This window comes from Ranitomeya variabilis, chromosome 4 (genome assembly GCF_051348905.1).
Source record: "Ranitomeya variabilis isolate aRanVar5 chromosome 4, aRanVar5.hap1, whole genome shotgun sequence".
In the NCBI taxonomy this organism is placed as follows: domain Eukaryota; kingdom Metazoa; phylum Chordata; class Amphibia; order Anura; family Dendrobatidae; genus Ranitomeya; species Ranitomeya variabilis.
Genome location: NC_135235.1, coordinates 650125996 through 650145988, shown reverse-complemented (window position 1 = coordinate 650145988; position 19993 = coordinate 650125996). Strand labels below are relative to the sequence as shown.

The 19993-nt window shown below is 42.0% G+C and overlaps 1 protein-coding gene across 1 annotated transcript in view; it reads right to left on the bottom strand.

The window, feature by feature from the left end:
* Positions 1-622: 622 nt before the first annotated feature.
* Positions 623-19993, bottom strand: part of LOC143766185 (oocyte zinc finger protein XlCOF8.4-like) — a 40236-nt gene continuing 20865 nt past the window's right edge. The window contains exons 2-7 of the mRNA XM_077253661.1: positions 9490-9640; positions 9183-9362; positions 8977-9100; positions 8800-8897; positions 6949-7036; positions 623-4399 (exon numbers count right to left, since the gene is read on the bottom strand). Coding sequence (XP_077109776.1) covers positions 3456-4399; positions 6949-7036; positions 8800-8897; positions 8977-9100; positions 9183-9362; positions 9490-9570 — 1515 coding nt within the window. The 5' untranslated portion in view covers positions 9571-9640 and the 3' untranslated portion in view covers positions 623-3455. The remainder of the gene's footprint in view (positions 4400-6948; positions 7037-8799; positions 8898-8976; positions 9101-9182; positions 9363-9489; positions 9641-19993) is intronic.

Below are 19993 nucleotides of genomic sequence, written 5' to 3'. Positions count from 1 at the left end.
AACCACACCCCTAACTCCAACACAACCCTAATCCCGACTGCTCCTAACACATTAACCCCTGGAACACCGCGATCAAACATGATCGCAGCGTTCCGGCGGCACAGGGAAGCATCGCTAAAGGGTGAACTTTTGCCCCAACCCTAACCCCAACTTTAGCCCCAACCCTAACTGTAGCCCTAACCCTAACTTTAGCCCCAACCCTAACGGGAAAATGGAAATAAATACATTGTTTAAATTTTATTATTTTTCTCTAACTAAGGGGGTGATGAAGGGGGGTTTGATTTACTATTTATAGCAGGTATTTTAGCGGATTTTTATGATTGGCAGCTGTCACACTAAAAGACGCTTTTTATTGCAAAAATAGTTTTTGTGTCTCCACATTTTGAGAGCTATAATTTTTCCAGATTTTGGTCCACAGTCATGTGAGGTCTTTTCTTTTGCGGGATGAGTTGACTTTTTATTGGAACCATTTTCGGGCACGTGACATTTTTTGATTGCTTTTTATTCCGATTTTTGTGAGGCAGAATGACCAAAAGCCAGCTATTCAAGAATTTCTTTATTTGGGGGGGGCGTTTATACCGTTCCGCGTTTGGTAAAATTGATAAAGCAGTTTTATTCTTCGGGTCAGTACGATTAAAAAAATGATATAAATCATGAGGTATCGCTGTAAAGTTTTGGCGCTTTTATACAATACAAACTATTTTATATAAAAAATAATTATTTTTGCATCGCTTTATTCTGAGGACTATAACTTTTTAATTTTTTGCCGATGATGCTATATGGCGGCTCGTTTTTTGTGGGACAAGATGACGTTTTCAGCGGTACCATGGATATTTATATCCGTCTTTTTGATCGCGTTATTCCACTTTTTGTTCGGCAGTATGATAATAAAGCGTTGTTTTTTGCCTCATTTGTTTTGTGACGGTGTTCACTGAAGGAGTTAACTAGTGGTACAGTTTTATAGGTCGGGTCGTTACGGGCGTGGCGATACTAAATATGTATACTTTTATTGTTTTTTTTATTTAGATAAAGAAATGTATTTATTGGAACAATATATATTTTTTTTTTTTACACATGTAAATATTTTTTACTTTGTCCCAGTGTGGGATATCACACTATAGTGTCAGATCGCTGATCTGACACTTTGCAGTGCACTGCAGTGGACCTGGAAGGCCACCCACGGCCATTTTGGACCGGGGGCCTGCAGTGAGGAGGAGGTAGGAGACCCTCGGAGCAACGCGATCACATCGCGTTGCTCCGAGGATCTCAGGGAAGCACGCAGGGAGCCCCCTCCCTGCGTGATGCTTCCCTGTGCCGCCGGAACGCTGCGATCATGTTTGATCGCGGTGTTCCGGGGGTTAATGTGTTAGGAGCAGTTCATGACCGCTCCTGGCACACAGTGCCAGATGTCAGCTGCGATAGCTGACACCCGGGCGCGCTCCCCCTGTGAGCGTGGCTGATCACTCTGGAAGTTCTATCCCGTCACTGGGAATTAAATCCCAGGTCACCTCAACGGGATAGTATGTCTAATGGGATTAAGGGGTTAAAGAAAACCATTTCATGGTACCATCAATGTCACCACATGGAAGAGAAATGTTACAAGCCCTGAGAAAGAAAATAATTTCTTTACACAAGAAAGGTGAAGGTTACAAGATCAGCAAAGCTTTATGTGAGGCTAGTCAGTACAAACGGACTAGCCATGAGGCAGAGTGGTTAAGAGGGCAAAAGACATGAAGGCACGTCAAAGACTGAGGGACACGACAAATGGACAGTGGGGGAAAAGTCCAGGGTCTGGTAACTAAAGTAAAAAAATGTCAGAGGCAAAAAGGTTATACAAACTGGTAGTCAAAAGGCAAATTCAAGGTCAGGCAACAAAAGATCGGAATATCAAAATACAGAGCACAGAGTAAGCACACCACTGAGATGCAGCTACTATTTGCAATGCTCTGACATTGCCAGCCAGATAAATGACCTGGGAATTATCTGGAAAGGAAAACACCTGAAGGAAACCCAAAACACACCAGTGACAGTCCACCACACCCCTGCTATTCATAGGGCAGCTATGCTGTCACTCACAATGTCCCTAAAACACAGCGAGTGGTGGAATCATGACACTTCTCTTGTCAGATACAGCAGCAAAAGTTATACAAAACTTTAACAAAGATGGTTACCGTTCTATCAGTTAACACCTAAACAGGAGCATCTTCTAATGAGAAAGTTTGAATAAAGTCGACATGTAAGTTCATTGCAATTAGCTAAAGAAATAGAAAGACAAACTAGGATGAGTGCTTACCATGACACAATACGGAGCACTCAGCATTGTTCATGGATGAAGCCTCTCCTAAAGCCGATGTACAAAAAAAGCCTGCCTACAATTTGTCAGAAGTTAACCCATGCTGAAATATATGAAGACTACTGTGACTCTATACTCTGGAGTGATTATTATTGTTTATTTATATAACACCATTGATTCCATAGTGCTGTTCGTGAGGGCTGAGACAAAGACAAAATGTTTTTAAAACTGATGGCTTTAAAACAGCATGGCATCACAAAGGTGAGGAGTACAAAAAAAATGCATGGTGCCTACAGTGAAACATAGGCAGTGTTCTTATGTGGGGCTGCAAGAGCAGTTAGTGTCCGGGAGCTACATTTTATTGATGGTATCATGAATTCACAGATGTACTGCTCTATTTTGAAAAATAAGATTTGATCATCACTCCATTCCTTTGGTAGGCTTGCACCACTTTTCCAACATAACAATGCTCGAAAACACACACATAATGCCATTGTTGCATTTCTATACAAGAGCGGGGTAAAAGTGATTTAGTGGCCAAATAGTGCTCGTGATCTGAACTCAATTGAACACCTTTGGAAAATTTTGGAAGACAAGTTGTCATCAGTCTCCGTTCAACATCGAGGCACTAAAAGAGATAATTCTTGAAGAATGCACAAAGATGTTGCAATATGTCACCAATTTGTTAATTTCATGACAAGAAGATTTGGCGCTGTCCTCAAAAATCATTCAAGTCATACAAAATACTAGTAATTTTTGATATGGGGTGTATTCATTTTTAAACTAATTGAGTAAAACTGAAGATTTAGAAATTAAAGTTATACTATTAACCTTAGTTTCATGTTGGGGGTTAAACAATTTCAAAACTCATTGTTGTCAAAATTTTGGAAATTGTTCTAGTTTTCAGGGAGATACTGATTAAAATGTTACATTTCAAAGGGGATGTATTCATTTATGCTGAGCACTGTATATTTTGACTTATGTGGGATGAGTTGACATTTGCTGTTCATAGAAAACTGTGGAGGGGGAGAAACTACAGAGACAAGACACAGACATGCTTAAAATGACACTACACTGCAGTAACATTTTCCACATTTTGAAAGTAAAAAAGGTTCATATCCTGCATAATTTTGCTCATGTCTAATAAGATTTAACTTTTGGATTAAACAATTTCCACTTTCTGAACATGAATATTACTTCTCCCTTTGTGAGTTTTCTGATGTACAGTAAGAGCTGATTTAATGCTAAAACATTTCTCACATTCTGGACATGAATATGGCTTTTCACCTGTGTGAATTTTCTGATGTCTACAGAGATCTGATTTCCGTCTAAAACAATTCCCACATTCGGAACATGTAAATGGCTTCTCCCCAGTGTGAATTCGTTCATGCACAACAAGAGAAGATTTAATGCTAAAACGTTTCCCACATTCTGAACATGAAAATGGCTTCTCCCGTGTGTGAATTCTCTGGTGTATAACAAGATTGCATTTTACTTTAAAACATTTCCCACATTCTGAACAAGAAAAAGGCTGTTCCCCTGTGTGGATTTTCTGATGAATTACAAGAGCAGATTTAACACCAAAACGTTTTCCACATTCTGAACATGAATATGGCTTCTCGCCTGTGTGAATTCTCCGATGTGCAACAAGATGCGATTTCTCATTAAAACTTTTCCCACATTCTAAACAGGAAAATGGCTTTTCCCCTGTATGACTTTTATGATGTCTAAGAAGACATGACTTACGGGTGAAACATTTCTCACATTCTGAACATGCAAATGTTTTCAGCCCTCCATGTATTCTCTTTTTATGTGTAACAAGATTTGATTCACTGCTATAAGGTTTCGAACATTCTGAATACGAAATTGACTTCTTTGCAATAGGTTTTTGAACTTCATTTTCCGTTCTGTGGCTTTTATTTTGCTTAACCATCTTTGATGATTTATAAGATAGGAACTGTTCAGAGGGATCAGACGATAGATCTTCGCTGTGAAGGGCTGATGGTATATCCGAAAACAAGGCATGCTCTTCATATGCATCTTGTGTGCTATCATAATCCTCTGCTTCACAATCTGAAGATATCACCAACTTCCTGATACAATCATCTGCCAAGAACAAATTGGATTTTAATTATTGTCAATTATTATAAGTATAGGCCAATTTGAGGCTCTTAAATAAGCATTGCTAGACTATATACAAGATGTTCCATGCTCATTTATTGGCCTGTTTACACAATCTGCCAAGCAGTCATGGGACACAACGATCACTAAAACAAATGGTCTGTCCCCACACAGTATCATGTTATCGCAAGGAAATCCCATGTTTAAACAGTGCTATGATATTCCAATAACAATGATTTTTTTTTACCATCATTAACTATCCGATCACCTGACAAGTGTTTTGCTTGTTTGTAAGGTGATCATCAGCTTGTTTACACAGGTGGATAATCAGGTTGAGCATTTCTATGAATTCTAGTCTGATGATTATCTACTTAAATAAAATAGGCTCACAACTGTTCATTTTAGATAACAGCCTTCAGCTTGATCTTGAGCCACAGCGACTTGATGGATGAACGTTCTATAGGAAGATCGATCTTGTGCAAACCTAGATAGATCCACCAGGGTCTTCTGTGCCGTTATCTTGATAATATAAGGCAAATCGGTTTGTGGGTCTTCCTCTTCACCTAGTTTTTTCTGTTCTTCCGATCATGATATCCTTCTCCAGTGATTGCGGTCTTCATACAATGTGTACAAAGAAGGCAAGTCATAGATTGGTGATCCTTGCTTCGAGTGACATATCTGGCTTGATTTGTTCCAAAATTGATTTGTTTTGTTTTTTCTATCCATGGCATTGATAACATCCCTCTCCAGCATCAAGTTTCAAAAGCTTTGATATTTTTGCCCCGTTTCTTTATCATTCAGGTTTCACATCTGTACGTACCACAGAAAGGACCAAACTATATTCAAGCTGTGTCTTCAAAACCAGTGAAATGTTTCGCAGTTTGAAGATCTGGTATAGTGACTTAATTGTTGATTTACCCATAGTTATTCTCCTAGTGACTTCCAATGTCGTCGCTTCATCTTGAGTTATGATAGATCCAAGCAGGTTGAAGTCCTTCACAACTTCCAGTTCGTCATCGCCAATCTCAAATGTGTCCAGGTTGTACCTGGCAGTAGTCAATATCTTTGTGTTGAGCAGCAGTCCCAGGTCCCATTTTGACACTATGTAATAAGTCCTTCATTCCATCTACGCTTGTTGTTATAGCTGTGAAACTAGAGATCACAAAATAAAAGTCAACCTCAGATCAATGCCACCTGAATATTCTGAGGTTTTCCTTGTCTTTGTTAACATAATCATCTTCACAGGTTCATGTTTCAATGTGCTAGCTACCAATGTTTTCTAATAAAAAGCTAGCTGGAGAATTATAAAGGGCCCAGTGATTCAGTACTATTAGGTGGTGTCCATCTTACACCCTGTCTGTGAAGTATAGCTGAAGAAAAGAATTTGCTCCCGTATCACAGGGATAAATATTTTAGGCAAAGAAATATTAGTCTGTAAAGTTTGAAAAATACTATGGCAACGACACATACTGTATATGCCTGTAAGCATTTGTGAACCCCACCACAAGGTGATGATGGATTGTAATGTTCCTACCAATAAATGTTTTTTTGCATAGAACCCCATGGGTCTAGAAAAATATTTTATTCTCATGGTTTACACGCTTGTTGGCTAGAGTAAGGAGCATACAACTGAGGCTGCGTTAACCACAAAATATGTTTTGTCAGCCTCCTTTGCCACTACAATTAGAACAGAATATCTAAGAGACAGATTTTATAACAGTCTTACAGCAGTGATATGGTGTTTATGTATGATCTCAATCAAGAAATGGTGAAATTCTAGATCTGCAAAGTAAAATGTGCTTACAGTAAAGTTACATTCAGCAACGCACAGGTGCCTTGTTTTATGATCGCCTGCTGTGTCTTTTCTTCTCTATCTAGCCCAGACCACTATAAAGACTTCTTAGAACTATAACTCTGTACACAATTGCCTCAGTCTTCTGCTTTCCTAATGCCTCTCAGAACCCCCTAAACAATAATAGTGCCTCCCTTGGTGGGGCACGAGTACTATATTAAGAAGTGACGTTGCTTCAACAATAGAGTTTGTGTGAATCGATTCGCAGGACATGGTCAAGTGGCCAGTTCCATAATCTGTGGCTGTCGGACATGAGTCCTGCAATCATCTAATACCTCCCGGCATCCACGACTCTTATTTAGATTAGCTGGCCTGATTTATAAAAAGAAGAGCCCCAGATGCCATGAGGCAGCTTTCAGTGCTAACATCTGAAGGCCACAGATTACTGATCTGGTTGAAGGACCAGGTCCTGCAAATTAATTCCCATAAACGCTATCTGACAATAATACCTTCTTTAATGCCCAAAAATCATAGTTTCCTTTTTTGTGCACCCAAAATTATAATACTCCCTGCAAAGATAGAGGTATACTGCAAAACCTGCAATCTATAATTTAACTTTGTTATGCCCTTGTTGCCTGACAGTGCAACATGTGGAAGCACACATATCATGAATCCTTCACACTTGTCTGCTTCAAATTAAGATGTTAAAGAGTATGAGACTGGGGATGAGATTACTACTTACCTGGTTCTTCATCTGTAAGAACTTCTTCTTTACACTTCACATCACTCAAGTTTGTCTCTGAAGCATTGATATTTGTTAGATCTTCACCCTGTAACAAATATTGTAAAAGTCACACAGATGGAGAAGTCACATCTGCATACATGGTCAAAATTGTTGGTGCCCCTCGTTTAATGACAGAAAAACCCACAATGGTCAAAGAAATCAATGGTCACAGAAATAACTTGAAATGAAAATCTATGATAATGAACAAATGAAAGTCAGACACTGCTTTTCAACCACGCTTCCACAGAATTTTTAAAAAATATAACTCATGAAATAGGCCTGGACAGAAATGATGGTACCCTTAATATTTTGCTGCACAACCTTTTGATGCAATCACTGCAATCAAACAATTCCTGCAACTGTCAAGGAGACTTCTGCACCTCTCGACAGGTATTTTGGCCCACTCCTCAAGAGCAAACTGCTCCAGTTGTCTCGTGTTTGAAGGTTGCCTTTTCCAGACGGCATGTTTCAGCTCTTTCCAAAGATGCTCAATAGAGTTTAGGTCAGGGCTCATAGAAGGCCACTTCAGAATAATCCAATGTTTTCCTCTTAGCCATTCTTGGGTGTTTTTAGCTGTGTGTTTTGGGTCATTATCCTGTTGCAAGACCCATGACCTGGGACTGAGACCAAGCTTTCTGACACTGAGCAGAACATTTCTCTCTAGAATCCCTTGATAGTCTTGAGATTTCAGTGTACACTGCACAGATTCTAGACTCCCTGTGCCAGATGCAGCCCCAGAACATAACAGAGCCTCCTCCATGTTTCACACTAGGGACAGTGTTCTTTTCTTGATATGCTTCATTTTTCATCTGTGACCATAGAGCTGATTTGCCTTGCCAAAAAGTTCCTTTTTTGTCTCATCTGTCCATAGGCTTGTCAACATGTAGTTTGGCAAATTCCAGTCTGACTTTTTTTATGATATTTTTTTCAACAATGGTGTCCTGCTTGGTCGTCTCCCTTGAAGTCCACTTTGGCTCATACGACGACGACTGGTGCGATCTGACACTGATGTTCCTTGAGCTTTAAGTTCACCTTTGATCTGTTTAGAAGTTTTTCTGGTTTTTTTTTGTTACCAATCGTATTATCTGTCTCTTTGATTTGTCATCAATTTTCCTCCTGCGGCCACGTCCAGGGAGGTTGGCTACAGTCCCTTGGATCTTAAATTTCTGAATAATATGTGCAACTGTAGTCACAGCAACATCAAGCTGCTTAGAGATGGTCTTATAACTTTTATATTTAACATGTTTGTCTATAATTTTTTTTCTCCTGAGACAACTCTTTCCTTCGCTTCCTCTGGTCCATGTGAAGTGTGATACATACCTTATCACCAAACAGCACAGTGAGTATCTGTAGCCCTATATACAGGCCCACTCACTGATTCCAAGATTGTAGACACCTGTGATGCTAATTAGTGGACACAGCATGATATAATATGTCCCTTTTGTCACATTATTTTCTGGGGTACCATCATTTCTGTCCAGGCCTATTTCATGAGTTTTATTTTTTTTTAATTCTATGGAAGCATGGTTGAAGAGCAATGTCTGACTTTCACTTGTTCATTATCATAGATTTTTTAGCTATTATTACCTTGGTCAGATTCAAGTTATTTCTGTGACCATTGTGGGTTTTTCTGTCATTAAACGAGGGGTAGAACAATTTTGACCACGTGTGTATAATGATATTATGACCTTTCCCATAACACAAGCATAAAACATACAATACTGGTGGATAAAACAAGACAAAACACAAGACCTTAATAGCCGTCTACACATCATAGGGGAGATCTCGTGACACTTTCTCTCCATCTACCTGATGATCCTGAGGAACATTGGGATTTTCTTCTGAACAGTCCTGGGGGAAAAGGGGACTGGGAGATCTCTCAGGTGTTGTACTCTTACTGGATAGAACTAGAGGAAACACATACAGGGACTGAATTAATTCTTTACAAACAGATAATTATAGGCCGTGTGTATTTAGTCCTATTACCTGGTGATGTGAGGGGCTGGGGTTCCTCCATCATGACGTCCTTGTACAAATCTTGGTGCCCTTCTAAATACTCCCACTCCTCCATTGAGAAATAGACGGCGACATCCTGAGACCTAATAGGAACCTGACACATACAATGATACCGTCACCCCCCAATTCCTTCATAGCATTACTGTATAATGTCCCAGCATTCCCAGCAGTGTCACCTCTCCAGACAGCAGCTCAATTATTTTGTAGGTGAGTTCTAGGATCTTCTGGTCATTGATGTCCTCATGTATCAGGGGGTGAGGTGGAGGCCCAGTAATTGGGCTCAGGGGTCTTCCCCATCCCTCAGACACAGTAGCCTGACAGCACTCACTTGAGATCTTCTTCACTACTGTGTAATCCTGGTTATGGAGAGACATTAATAATTCTCACTACAAACATTTCGATAATCCTCACCTCCCCAGTTCTGCCCATCTGTTATTCCCATAAAAAAGAATGATGTAATATGACGTCATCAGAATCTCTCACCTCTCCAGTAAGCCGGAAGAGGATCTCTAGGGTGAGGTGTAATATCCTCTCTGCCATCTTCTCCTTGTCGTCCTTATCCATCCTGATGGGCAATCAGGAAAATTCTCTTATATACAAGAGCTCAATTGCGTGGATCAGATATAGTAGGGACCTTAAAGGGTAAAAGATGGAAAATCATGAAGAATCCCATGTAATAATGTAATTATTGGAGATAATAAGGGGGAAACATAGGAGATTTAACGTGTAGGTGATATAGTCTCTTTTAGTATCAAGTGGAATACAAGTTTAATTTCTTCTCATGGCAGCTCCTCCATGATTGAGGACAAAAGTTGTTATAGCTTCACATGAAAGCAACAATTAATCATTGGTCACAGTGGTGTTTATGGCACATATGGAGACCATCATGAGCCAAAACCATTACATCATATATTGTGGCATCACTGCTGCAACCAAAATTGCAGTTGGAGTGATGACCCACATGTAAAATAAAGATAAAAACTACAGGCGCACATGTCTTAATCATTGAATGCGGGCTTTTCGGGTAGTTCCATTGGCACAGGTATATAAAATCCAGCCCCTTACCATTCAGTCTACCTTTACTAATGTTTTGCCATAATGGCTCTTTGTAAAGAGTTCACTGAATTCCAGCATAAACCTTTAACAGGATGCCAGTTGATTACATTTCTTCCATCCTAAATATTTTACCATCACCTATGAGTGATATTATGGAGAAGTGGAAGGAACCGCAGCAACTCAGCCACAAAGTGCCACGTAAAGTTAAAGCAAAGTCATCGATTGCTGAGGAACAGAAACATTGTGCATTTAGCCTAGGGACAGTTGCAGGAACAGGGAGAGTGATAGAATAAAGGCTTAGGCAGGGCTGAGTGTATCACAGTCCGTTTCTAAATATATAGATGCTGCATGTGACCAGATTTTCTGCTTTTGTTGGGGGGGGGGGGGGGGGGAGTGCAAAAATTTTGTTGTCATCAATAGAGTATTACATGCTTTGAGCTACATTTCTGTGATACATAACACCCCCAAAAAGTTAAAAATTTGTTCTGTATTCCATTAGTCATCCATATAGTGTAACATGATTAGTGGGAGACAAACCACAGAACTACTTTGAGACTTTCAAGTGAGTGACAAGAGCAATATTGGACCTAGAGAAAGCTGGCACAACAGCAGAGGTGGCAGGAGCCTGTGGTCTAGATCTGGCCACTTTCCCAGAACCACTAAGTCCCAATCCCAGACCAAGGAGACAAGGAGATGAGCCAGAGTTGGAGAAATCCTATCGGGTCCGCTAGACGAAAGGTACCGACAGTTGGCAAATGGCGTGGTCGTTATGTACGACCGGCAGCTGAGAAGGGGGTCCACTGAAGAGTTTAGGACCTGTCATCACATTTTGTTCAACCATTGGGCAGTAGAGACAGAACACTTGCCCAAAGGCTGCAAGAGCTGGCGACCGGAACCAGGGTCATGTTCCTCAAAATGGAGGGTCAACATCACTGGTATGCGATGGGTGTGATGCCAGAAGGAAGGGAATAGGATGAACCCTTCTTGAGGAATGAATGGGCCTGGGAGGGGCTTCTTGAGAAAAAAAAAAAAGCGCAAAATATATCTGGATTCAATTACTCATCCATATACCATTTGGGTATGTTTCCACGGTCAGGAAACGCTGCTTGTTTGACGCTGCGCAGAGCTGCAGCGTCAAACATGCAGCGTCCAGATGTTCCAGCATAGTGGAGGGGATTTTATGAAATCCCGTCTCCACTATGCGTGGAAACCCGCATCAGTCTTCCCTGCGACTCCGGACATGCTGCGCGTCTTTTCAGATCGCAGCATGTCCGTACACCTTGCGGGGACGCAGCGTCCCCGCAAGGCATAACACAGGGCGCTATGGGAGAGAGCGATGATCCCGGATGTGAAGAGTTAACACATCCGGCATCATCGCGTCCCAGAAAGGGGGCGGGGCTTAGCGCCGAGCGGCGAAGCCGCTGCGGCAATACCGCCGGCCATCCTGACCGTGGAAACATACCCTTACATGCTTTGGGGTAAATTTCGGTGGTATCTAACCCTCAAAACAAGATTTTTTTAGTCTTAAATTGTTCATCCATAGAGTATTATGTGTTCTGGTGTAAATTTCGGTGGTATATAACACTACAAAAAAGCACTGAAACATTTGTCTGGATTTAGTTACTGATCCATACTCTATTTCATGCTCTGTGGTTCATTTTGTTGGTATATAACACTACAAATAGCAGTGAGGAATTTTTCTCGATTCAAGTACTTATCTATACCGTTTTACATGCTTTCTGTTACATTTCAGTGTTATATAAAAGGCAAAAAAAAACTTGAATAAATGTTTATGGATTCAATGATTCATACATGTTGTCACAATCCATTTTTGGATTCGAGGCAGCTCTGGTTCCACTATGATTTAAATGAAGCTTTTTTCCTTTCAGGACCAACAGGGATTAATATCAGTTTCTCTCGCTGGTAATCTGTTGTAACTGCAGAGTTGTTAGGTCAGCTGATTTGGGTCGTGACCACTCCCATCATCCTTTAAATAGTCACCTGATGCATCAGCTGACTGTCTGTGATAAAGCAATCTACAATGACCAAGCCTGGAGTAAGGAGCTCGCTGACTGTTGGTTTTTCAGCTGGTTTCGTGAGTTCGTGATCCTGGTGTCTTTATTCTGCTGTGTGGTGCTTTGCAGCAGAGGAAGTTGTAAAGCTAAGTTGTGTTATTACTCAACAAGTCTCGTGTTTGTCTCTGTCCCCTGTGTTGTACTATCTGCAATGGTGAGGCTAGCGCTCTTGCCGGCCAGTACACTAACCAGAGCAGAGTGAGGCGACAGCGAGAAACGTGGTTCCTGACGGCGGTGGGGGGGAAAGACCCATTTAGGGCATTAGGGGAGTGCAGGGTCAGGCTCAGGTTTGAGCAGGAGGTGCCATTCCTCATTTCCCTCACCCACTTACCATCCCGTTAGGTGTCGTTCTGTCGCCGACTGCACTCTCCCATTGGGTCGAAATACGTATCGTGACACATATACTGTAACTCAGTTCTTGTTACAATTTGGTGGTATATTAAACTCTAACAAAAAATGTCCAAAACTTTTTACGGATTCAGTGATTCATTCATACAGTTTAACCTCTGTCCACCTCTGAATGGCTTAAGAAAAACAAAATGAAGACTTTGGAGTGGCCTAGTCAAAGTCCTGACCTTAATCCGATTTAGATGCTATGGCATCACCTTTAAAAGGCAGTATAATCCTGCAATCTCTGGCTTTCGGAGAGGGTCAATAGAGGTGAAAATCTCTCTATACGCGGATGATATGCTTTTTTGGGGGGACCTAGGCACTTCTATAGGATCAGTAATGGACATAATTAAAACATACGGAAAATGGTCGGGCCTTCTAATTATCTGGAGCAAATCAGTACTTATGTCTGTTGATCCTCCTTCAGAGGAATAGTCATTGGAGCATACACAAATTAAAATAGTAAACTCTTGAAATATTTGGGGGTAATAGTCTCTGCTAACCTTCAGGATTTTCATTCACATAATTTAGCCCCCTACTGTTAAAAATGAGGTCCACTGTAAAGTGGATACATGGTGTCGCCTCCCGATGTCTCCAGTGGGAAGAAGTAACAAATGCCACAACTTCTTTATTTTCTTCAAAATACTCCGATTTGGATTCCTATGTTTTTCTTTCATAAATTACATGGGCTGTTTCGGGAACTCATCTGGAAAAAGCAGCAATCCAGAATTAAACTTGAAACCGTGAAAAGGGGAAAGGATAATGGGGTCTAGCAGTTCCAAACGCTTGGTTATACTTCATAGCCTCGCAGCTACAGCAGTTTCAGAGCTGGGGTACAACTGACCACTGTGGAGCTTCAGGTTATCTAATAAATGAGGGCACTAAATAGGAGATACCACTATTAGCTATTGAGGCTGGTTTTCTCAGGGAAAATGAGTCAACAGTTCACACTCCAAATTTGATCTATAAAATCTGGGATAGGGGAAAGGAAATTCTCCGTATCAAGGGATTCACAAACTATTCCCCTCTGTGGTCCAATTTTAAACCAAGCGAAAAAGCTAAACTAGAGGGCTTTGGTGAATGGGAATGCAGAGGGATTTTGCTATTGACCCAAATAATAAGCGACGGATCAATCCAAAGTTTGGCATTCCACATAGAGGCTTCTATCAGTATTTGCAGCTTAATCATGCCTTCCAGACATAAATTAAGACTACTAAGGTAGATATCACTATGCAGTGAAATATATATATGTATGGACGTATGACCAGCAGCAAATTAACATCTGTCCTTAGACTGCAGCTCTCACAAAAGGTCATGACCTATGTTATCCTGAGAAGGCACTCTCCTGGTCTCCAGTTACCCCAGGGGGGATTTCCTGAGAACACACAAAGTGGAAACATTTCACACCTTCTGACTCTTTTGGAGAGAGACTCCAATTGCAGCCCCACACTATTTACTATGAGAAAGGTGACAAAAATAGGGTTCAAAGAAAAATAATGTATTCATTGGTAAAATAGCCAGGATTCAGTCACAAACCAAGGATTAGAATATTAACCTGAGAGGCTGGCCTAGAAATCTGACCTCCAGGTTAACTCTATAAATTAGGCCTTTACACTTAGAAACCTGTTCACAGACTGAGGGGCAGCCAAGCTGATGTGAACCATTTCATACTCATCCCCCCTCAGGGAGCAGAATGCCGGACTGCAAAGTTGAGACATTTCTGTAAGTTTTCTTCCTTTTATTTTATAACTATTTTGCATATTTGTATGTCACCTTTTATTTCCATACTTTAATACAAAAGGTACAGTGCTTACAATAAAAGGATATAAAGCTTAAAACTTTAAATAAGTTTGAACCTTGTGTGCTGTAAAGAATCCATAGCCTTAGAGTGTGTGATCCTGGTGATTGGCAGACTGTATTAGTAATATTTCCGGGACTCATCGCTCGTGTGTTCGGTGAGTGGTGGCAGAGTGTATGATCTGGTTGCATGGTCTGTGTCAGGGTGTGATCTATGCTCCCATTGCAGCAAAGGACAGAGGCAAAATGCTGGACTGGGTGAGAGGAGATAGATTAACCCTTGCAGGCGCAACCCCCCAGTCACGTGCGCAGGTACGTGACAACTATATCTTAGATTTAATCACTACAGCATCTAATATGAAGGGCCTGATTTCCTCCATTTACAGGATATTATTACCTTTATAACTAGGTAAGCACCCCATGTTGGCCAGATCAAAGTGGGAAGAAGGATGTTGGCTCCATATCTGAAGAACAATGGAATGAAATACTAGAAACAACACCTATACTAATCGCTGAGTCCCAAATTTTCCTTATCCACAGGGTATATAAGACACCTAATATATTGCTTAAAATTAGGGCTTAGATGCGGTACGAATGGGGCCCATCTGATGCATATGCTATGGGAATATGTTGATATAGGCCATTACTGGGTGGGAGTGACCTCTCTGATTAACCCCTTAGTGACAGAGCCAATTTGGTACTTAATGACCGAGCCAATTTTTACAATTCTGACCAGTGTCACTTTATGAGGTTATAACTCTGGAACGCTTTATCGGATCCCGCTGATTCTGAGATTGTTTTTTCGTGACATGTTGTACTTCAAGTTAGTGGTAACATTTCTTCGATATTACTTGCGATTATTTATGAAAAAAATGGAAATATGGCGAAAATTTTTAAAATTTTGCAATTTTCAAACTTTGTATTTTTATGCCCTTAAATCAGAGAGATATGTCACAAAAAATAGTTAATAAATAACATTTCTCACATGTCTACTTTACATCAGCACAATTTTGGAAACAATTTTTTTTTTTGTTAGGGAGTTATAAGGGTTAAAAGTTGACCAGCAATTTCTCATTTTTACAACACCATGTTTTTTTTAGGGACCACATCACCTTTGAAGTGATTTTGAGGGGTCTATATGATAGAAAATAACCAAGTGTGACACCATTCTAAAAACTGCACCCCTCAAGGTGCTCAAAACCACATTCAAGAAGTTTATTAACCCTTTACGTACTTCACAGGAACTAAAACAATGTGGAAGAAAAAAATTAACATTTTACTTTTTTTTGCAAACATTTTACTTCAGAACCATTTTTTTTAATTTTCACAAGTGTAAAAACAGAAATTTAACCACAAATTTTGTTGTGCAATTTTTCCTGAGTACGCCGATACCCCATATGTGGAGGTAAACCACTGTTTGGGCGCACCGCAGAGCTTGGAAGTGAAGGAGCACCGTTTGACTGTTTCAATGCAGAATTGGCTGGAATTGAGATCGGACGCCATGTCGCGTTTGGAGAGCCCCTAATGTGCCTAAACAGTGGAAACCCCCCACAAGTGACACCATTTTGGAAACTAGACCCCCCAAGGAACTTATCTAGATGTGTGGTGAGCACTTTGAACCCCCAAGTGCTTCACAGAAGTTTATAACGTAGAGCCGTGAAAATAAAAAATCTCATTTTTTCTACAAAAATGATCTTTTTGCCCCCAAATTTTTATTTTCACAAGGGTAACAGGAGAAATTAGACCACAAAAGTTGTTGTGCAATTTCTCCTGAGTACGTCGATACCCCATATGTGGAGGTAAACCACTGTTTGGGCGCACCGCAGAGCTTGGAAGTGAAGGAGCACCGTTTGACTTTTTCAATGCAGAATTGGCTGGAATTGAGATCGGATGCCATGTCGCGTTTGGAGAGTCCCTGATGTGCCTAAACAGTGGAAACCCCCCACAAGTGATACCATTTTGGAAACTAGACCCCCCAAGGAACTTATCTAGATGTGTGGTGAGCACTTTGAACCCCCAAGTGCTTCACAGAAGTTTATAACGTAGAGCCGTGAAAATAAAAAATCTCATTTTTTCTACAAAAATGATCTTTTTGCCCCCAAATTTTTATTTTCACAAGGGTAACAGGAGAAATTAGACCACAAAAGTTGTTGTGCAATTTCTCCTGAGTACGTCGATACCCCATATATGGGGGTAAACCACTGTTTGGGCGCACCGCAGAGCTTGGAAGAGAAGGAGTGTCGTTTTACTTTTTCAATGTAGAATTGGCTGGAATTGAGATCGGACGCCATGTCACGTTTGGAGAGCCGCTGATGTGCCTAAACAGTAGAGACCCCCCACATATGACACCATTTTGGAAACTAGACCCCTTAAGGAACTTATCTAGATGTGTGGTGAGCACTTTAAACCCCCAGGTGCTTCACAGAAGTTTATAACGTAGAGCCGTGAAAATAAAAAAATCGCATTTTTTCTACAAAAATGATCTTTTTGCCTCCAAATTTTTATTTTACCAAGGGTAACAGGAGAAAATGGACCCCAGAAGCTGTTGTACAATTTGTCTTGAGTACGCTGACACCCCATATGTGGGGGTAAACCACTGTTTGGGCGCATGGCTGAGCTCGGAAGCAAAGGAGCGCCATTTGACTTTTCAATGCAAAATTGACTGGAATTGAGATCGGACGCCATGTCGCGTTTGGAGAGCCCCTGATGTGCCTAAACAGTGGAAACCCCCCACAAGTGACCCCATTTTGGAAACTAGACCCCCCATGGAACTTATCTAGATGTGTAGTGAGAACTTTGAATGCCCAAGTGCATCACAGAAGTTTATAATGCAGAGTCGTGAAAATAAAAAATATATATTTTTTAACAATAAAGATTTTTTAGCCCCCAAGTTTTTATTTTCACAAGGGTAACAAGAGAAATTGGACCCCAAAAGTTGTTGTCCAATTTGTCCTGAGTATGCTGGTACCCCATATGTGGGGCTAAACCACTGTTTGGGCGCACGGCAGAGCTCGGAAGGGAAGGAGCGCCATTTTGCAATGCAGACTTTGATAGAATTGTCTGCGGGCGTTATGTTGCGTTTGCAGACCCCTAATGTACCTAAACAGTAGAAACCCCCACAAGTGACCAAATTTTGGAAACTAGACCCCCTAAGGAACTTATCTAGATATGTGGTGAGAACTTTGAAAGCTCAAGTGCTTCACAGAAATTTATAATGCAGAGTAGTGAAAATAAAAAAATATATTTTTTTCCAACAAAAAAGATTTTTAGCCCCCAAGTTTTTATTTTCACAAGGGTAACAGGAGAAATTGGACCCCAAAAGTTGTTGTCCAATTTATCCCGAGTACGCTGATGCCCCATATGTGGGGGTAAACCACTGTTTGGGCGCACGGCAGAGCTCAGAAGGGAGGGAGTACCATTTGACTTTTTTAGCGCAAAATTGGCTGTCGTGTTTGGAGACCCCCTGATGTACCTAAACAGTGGAAACCCCCCAATTCTAACTCCAACCCTAACCCCAACACAGCCCTAACCCTAATCTCAACCCGATCCATAATCCTAATCACAACCCTAACGATAATCACAACCCTAACCCCAAAACAGCCCTAATCTCAACCCTAACCATAACCCTAATCAAAACCCTAAATCCAACACACCCCTAACCCTAATCCCAACCCTAACCCTAATCCCAACCCTAATCCCAAACGTAACACTAATCCCAACCCTAATCCAAACCCTAACCCTAATCCCAACTCTAACCCTAACTTTAGCCCCAACCCTAACTTTAGCCCCAACCCTAACCATAACTTTAGCCCCCGTCGTCACAAAAAAAGTTCAATGTAACCTTTTTTTTGTACGTCGCGTCCGCCATTTCCGCGGATGCGTGGCCGTAACTCTGCCCCCTCCTCCCCAGGACATAGACTGGGCAGCGGATGCGTTGAAAAACTGCATCCGCTGCCCACGTTGTGCACAATTTTCACAACGTGCGTCGGTACATCGGGCCGACGCATTGCGACCGCCCCGTACCGACGCAAGTGTGAAAGAAGCCTTAGGCTACTTTCAGACATAGCGCATTTTTGAGCGCTATTTTGCGGGCGCTTTTCAAAAATGTGCAATGTCATTTTCGTCTGCCGGCAAAGTGAATGAGAAATTCACTTTGCCGTTCAGACACACCGCAAAAAAACGCGGCGCTTTTGTCTGCAAACACGCCGGCGTAAAAAGAATTGACATGTCAATTCTTTACGCAGCGGCGTGTCTGCGTATCCCCCTAGGGCCCCATATTACCTTCCACACACAGCGCCTTTGTCCTGGGTGTCGGCGTCTTTGTACGGAGGGGTTGACACCCAGGACCGGACGTGACGTCGGACAGGAAGAGGGAAGCCCCCGCCCCCCAGTGAAGCAGCATGGAGTCCTTCTGTGTGTGTGTGTGTGCGTGTGTGTGCGTGTGTGTGCGTGTGTGTGTCCCCATGCGACGCTAGTGCCACCATTGTGCTAAGTCGCCGTATGGGACTACTACTCCCATCCGGTATTAGGATGGGAGAGTTGTCCCTGTGTCCGGCGACTTAGCACAATTGTAAAGTTACACAAAACACCTACACACAATACACATACATGACACACAGTACATACAACATATAACACAGAGTATATACTCACCAACAGCACACTTGTAGGCGAAGCCCTCGATCCTCCAGGAAAAAATCCAAAAATAATAAACCAAATTCATACTCCCTGTCCGCAGAATCCATAAAACGAGTGTCCCACGCCGATCGGCTGCTCTCCGGCGATACACTGCCAGGAGCGAAGCTCCTAGCAGTGTATCGCGTACTGTTCCGGAGTTCAATGACTCCGGCGTCTCGGTTAGGCCGGAGACACACTGGTGCGAGATACGGCCGAGTCTCGGTGGTTAAAAGCAAGCTGTGGCATCGGCACTCCGGAGCGGAGCGTGCGGCTCCATGTATTGCTATGCAGCTGCACGCTCCGCTCCGGAATGCCGGTGCCACAGCTTGCTTTTAACCAGCGAGACTCGGCCGTATCTCGCACCAGTGTGTCTCCGGCCTTAACGGCAGTACAGCTGCGTTGAACTTTCCCACACAGCACTGCCGTTAAGCGAGAGTGCCGGGGTCAATGACCGCCGGTAAACTCGCTCGCGCATGCGCAGTGACACACCGACAGGAACTATGGCTCCTGTCAGTGTGTTGCTGCAGCCGTGGAGAGCAGACATATCTCTGGATGTGTCTGTTCTCCATGGAAAATCTTGATACGTGGCACTTAAATATGTGGCAATTAAATACGTGACACGTGGCACTTATACGTGATACGTGTCACTTAAATACGTGGCACTGAAATACGTGATACGTGGCACTTTGATACGTGGCACGTGGCACTTTGATACGTGGCACTGAAATATGTGGCACGTGGCACTTTGATACGTGGCACGTGTCACTTAAATACGTGGCACGTGGCACTGAAATATGTGGGACACGTCGCACAAAAAAGTTACATGTAGTTTTTTTTGTGTCGACGGTCCGCCGAAGCACGACGCATCCGTCGCACGACGGATGCGACATGTGGCAATCCGTCGCAATGCGTCGCTAATGCAAGCCAATGGAGAAAAAACGCATCCTGCAAGCACTTTTGCAGGATGCGTTTTTTCTCCAACGACGCATTGC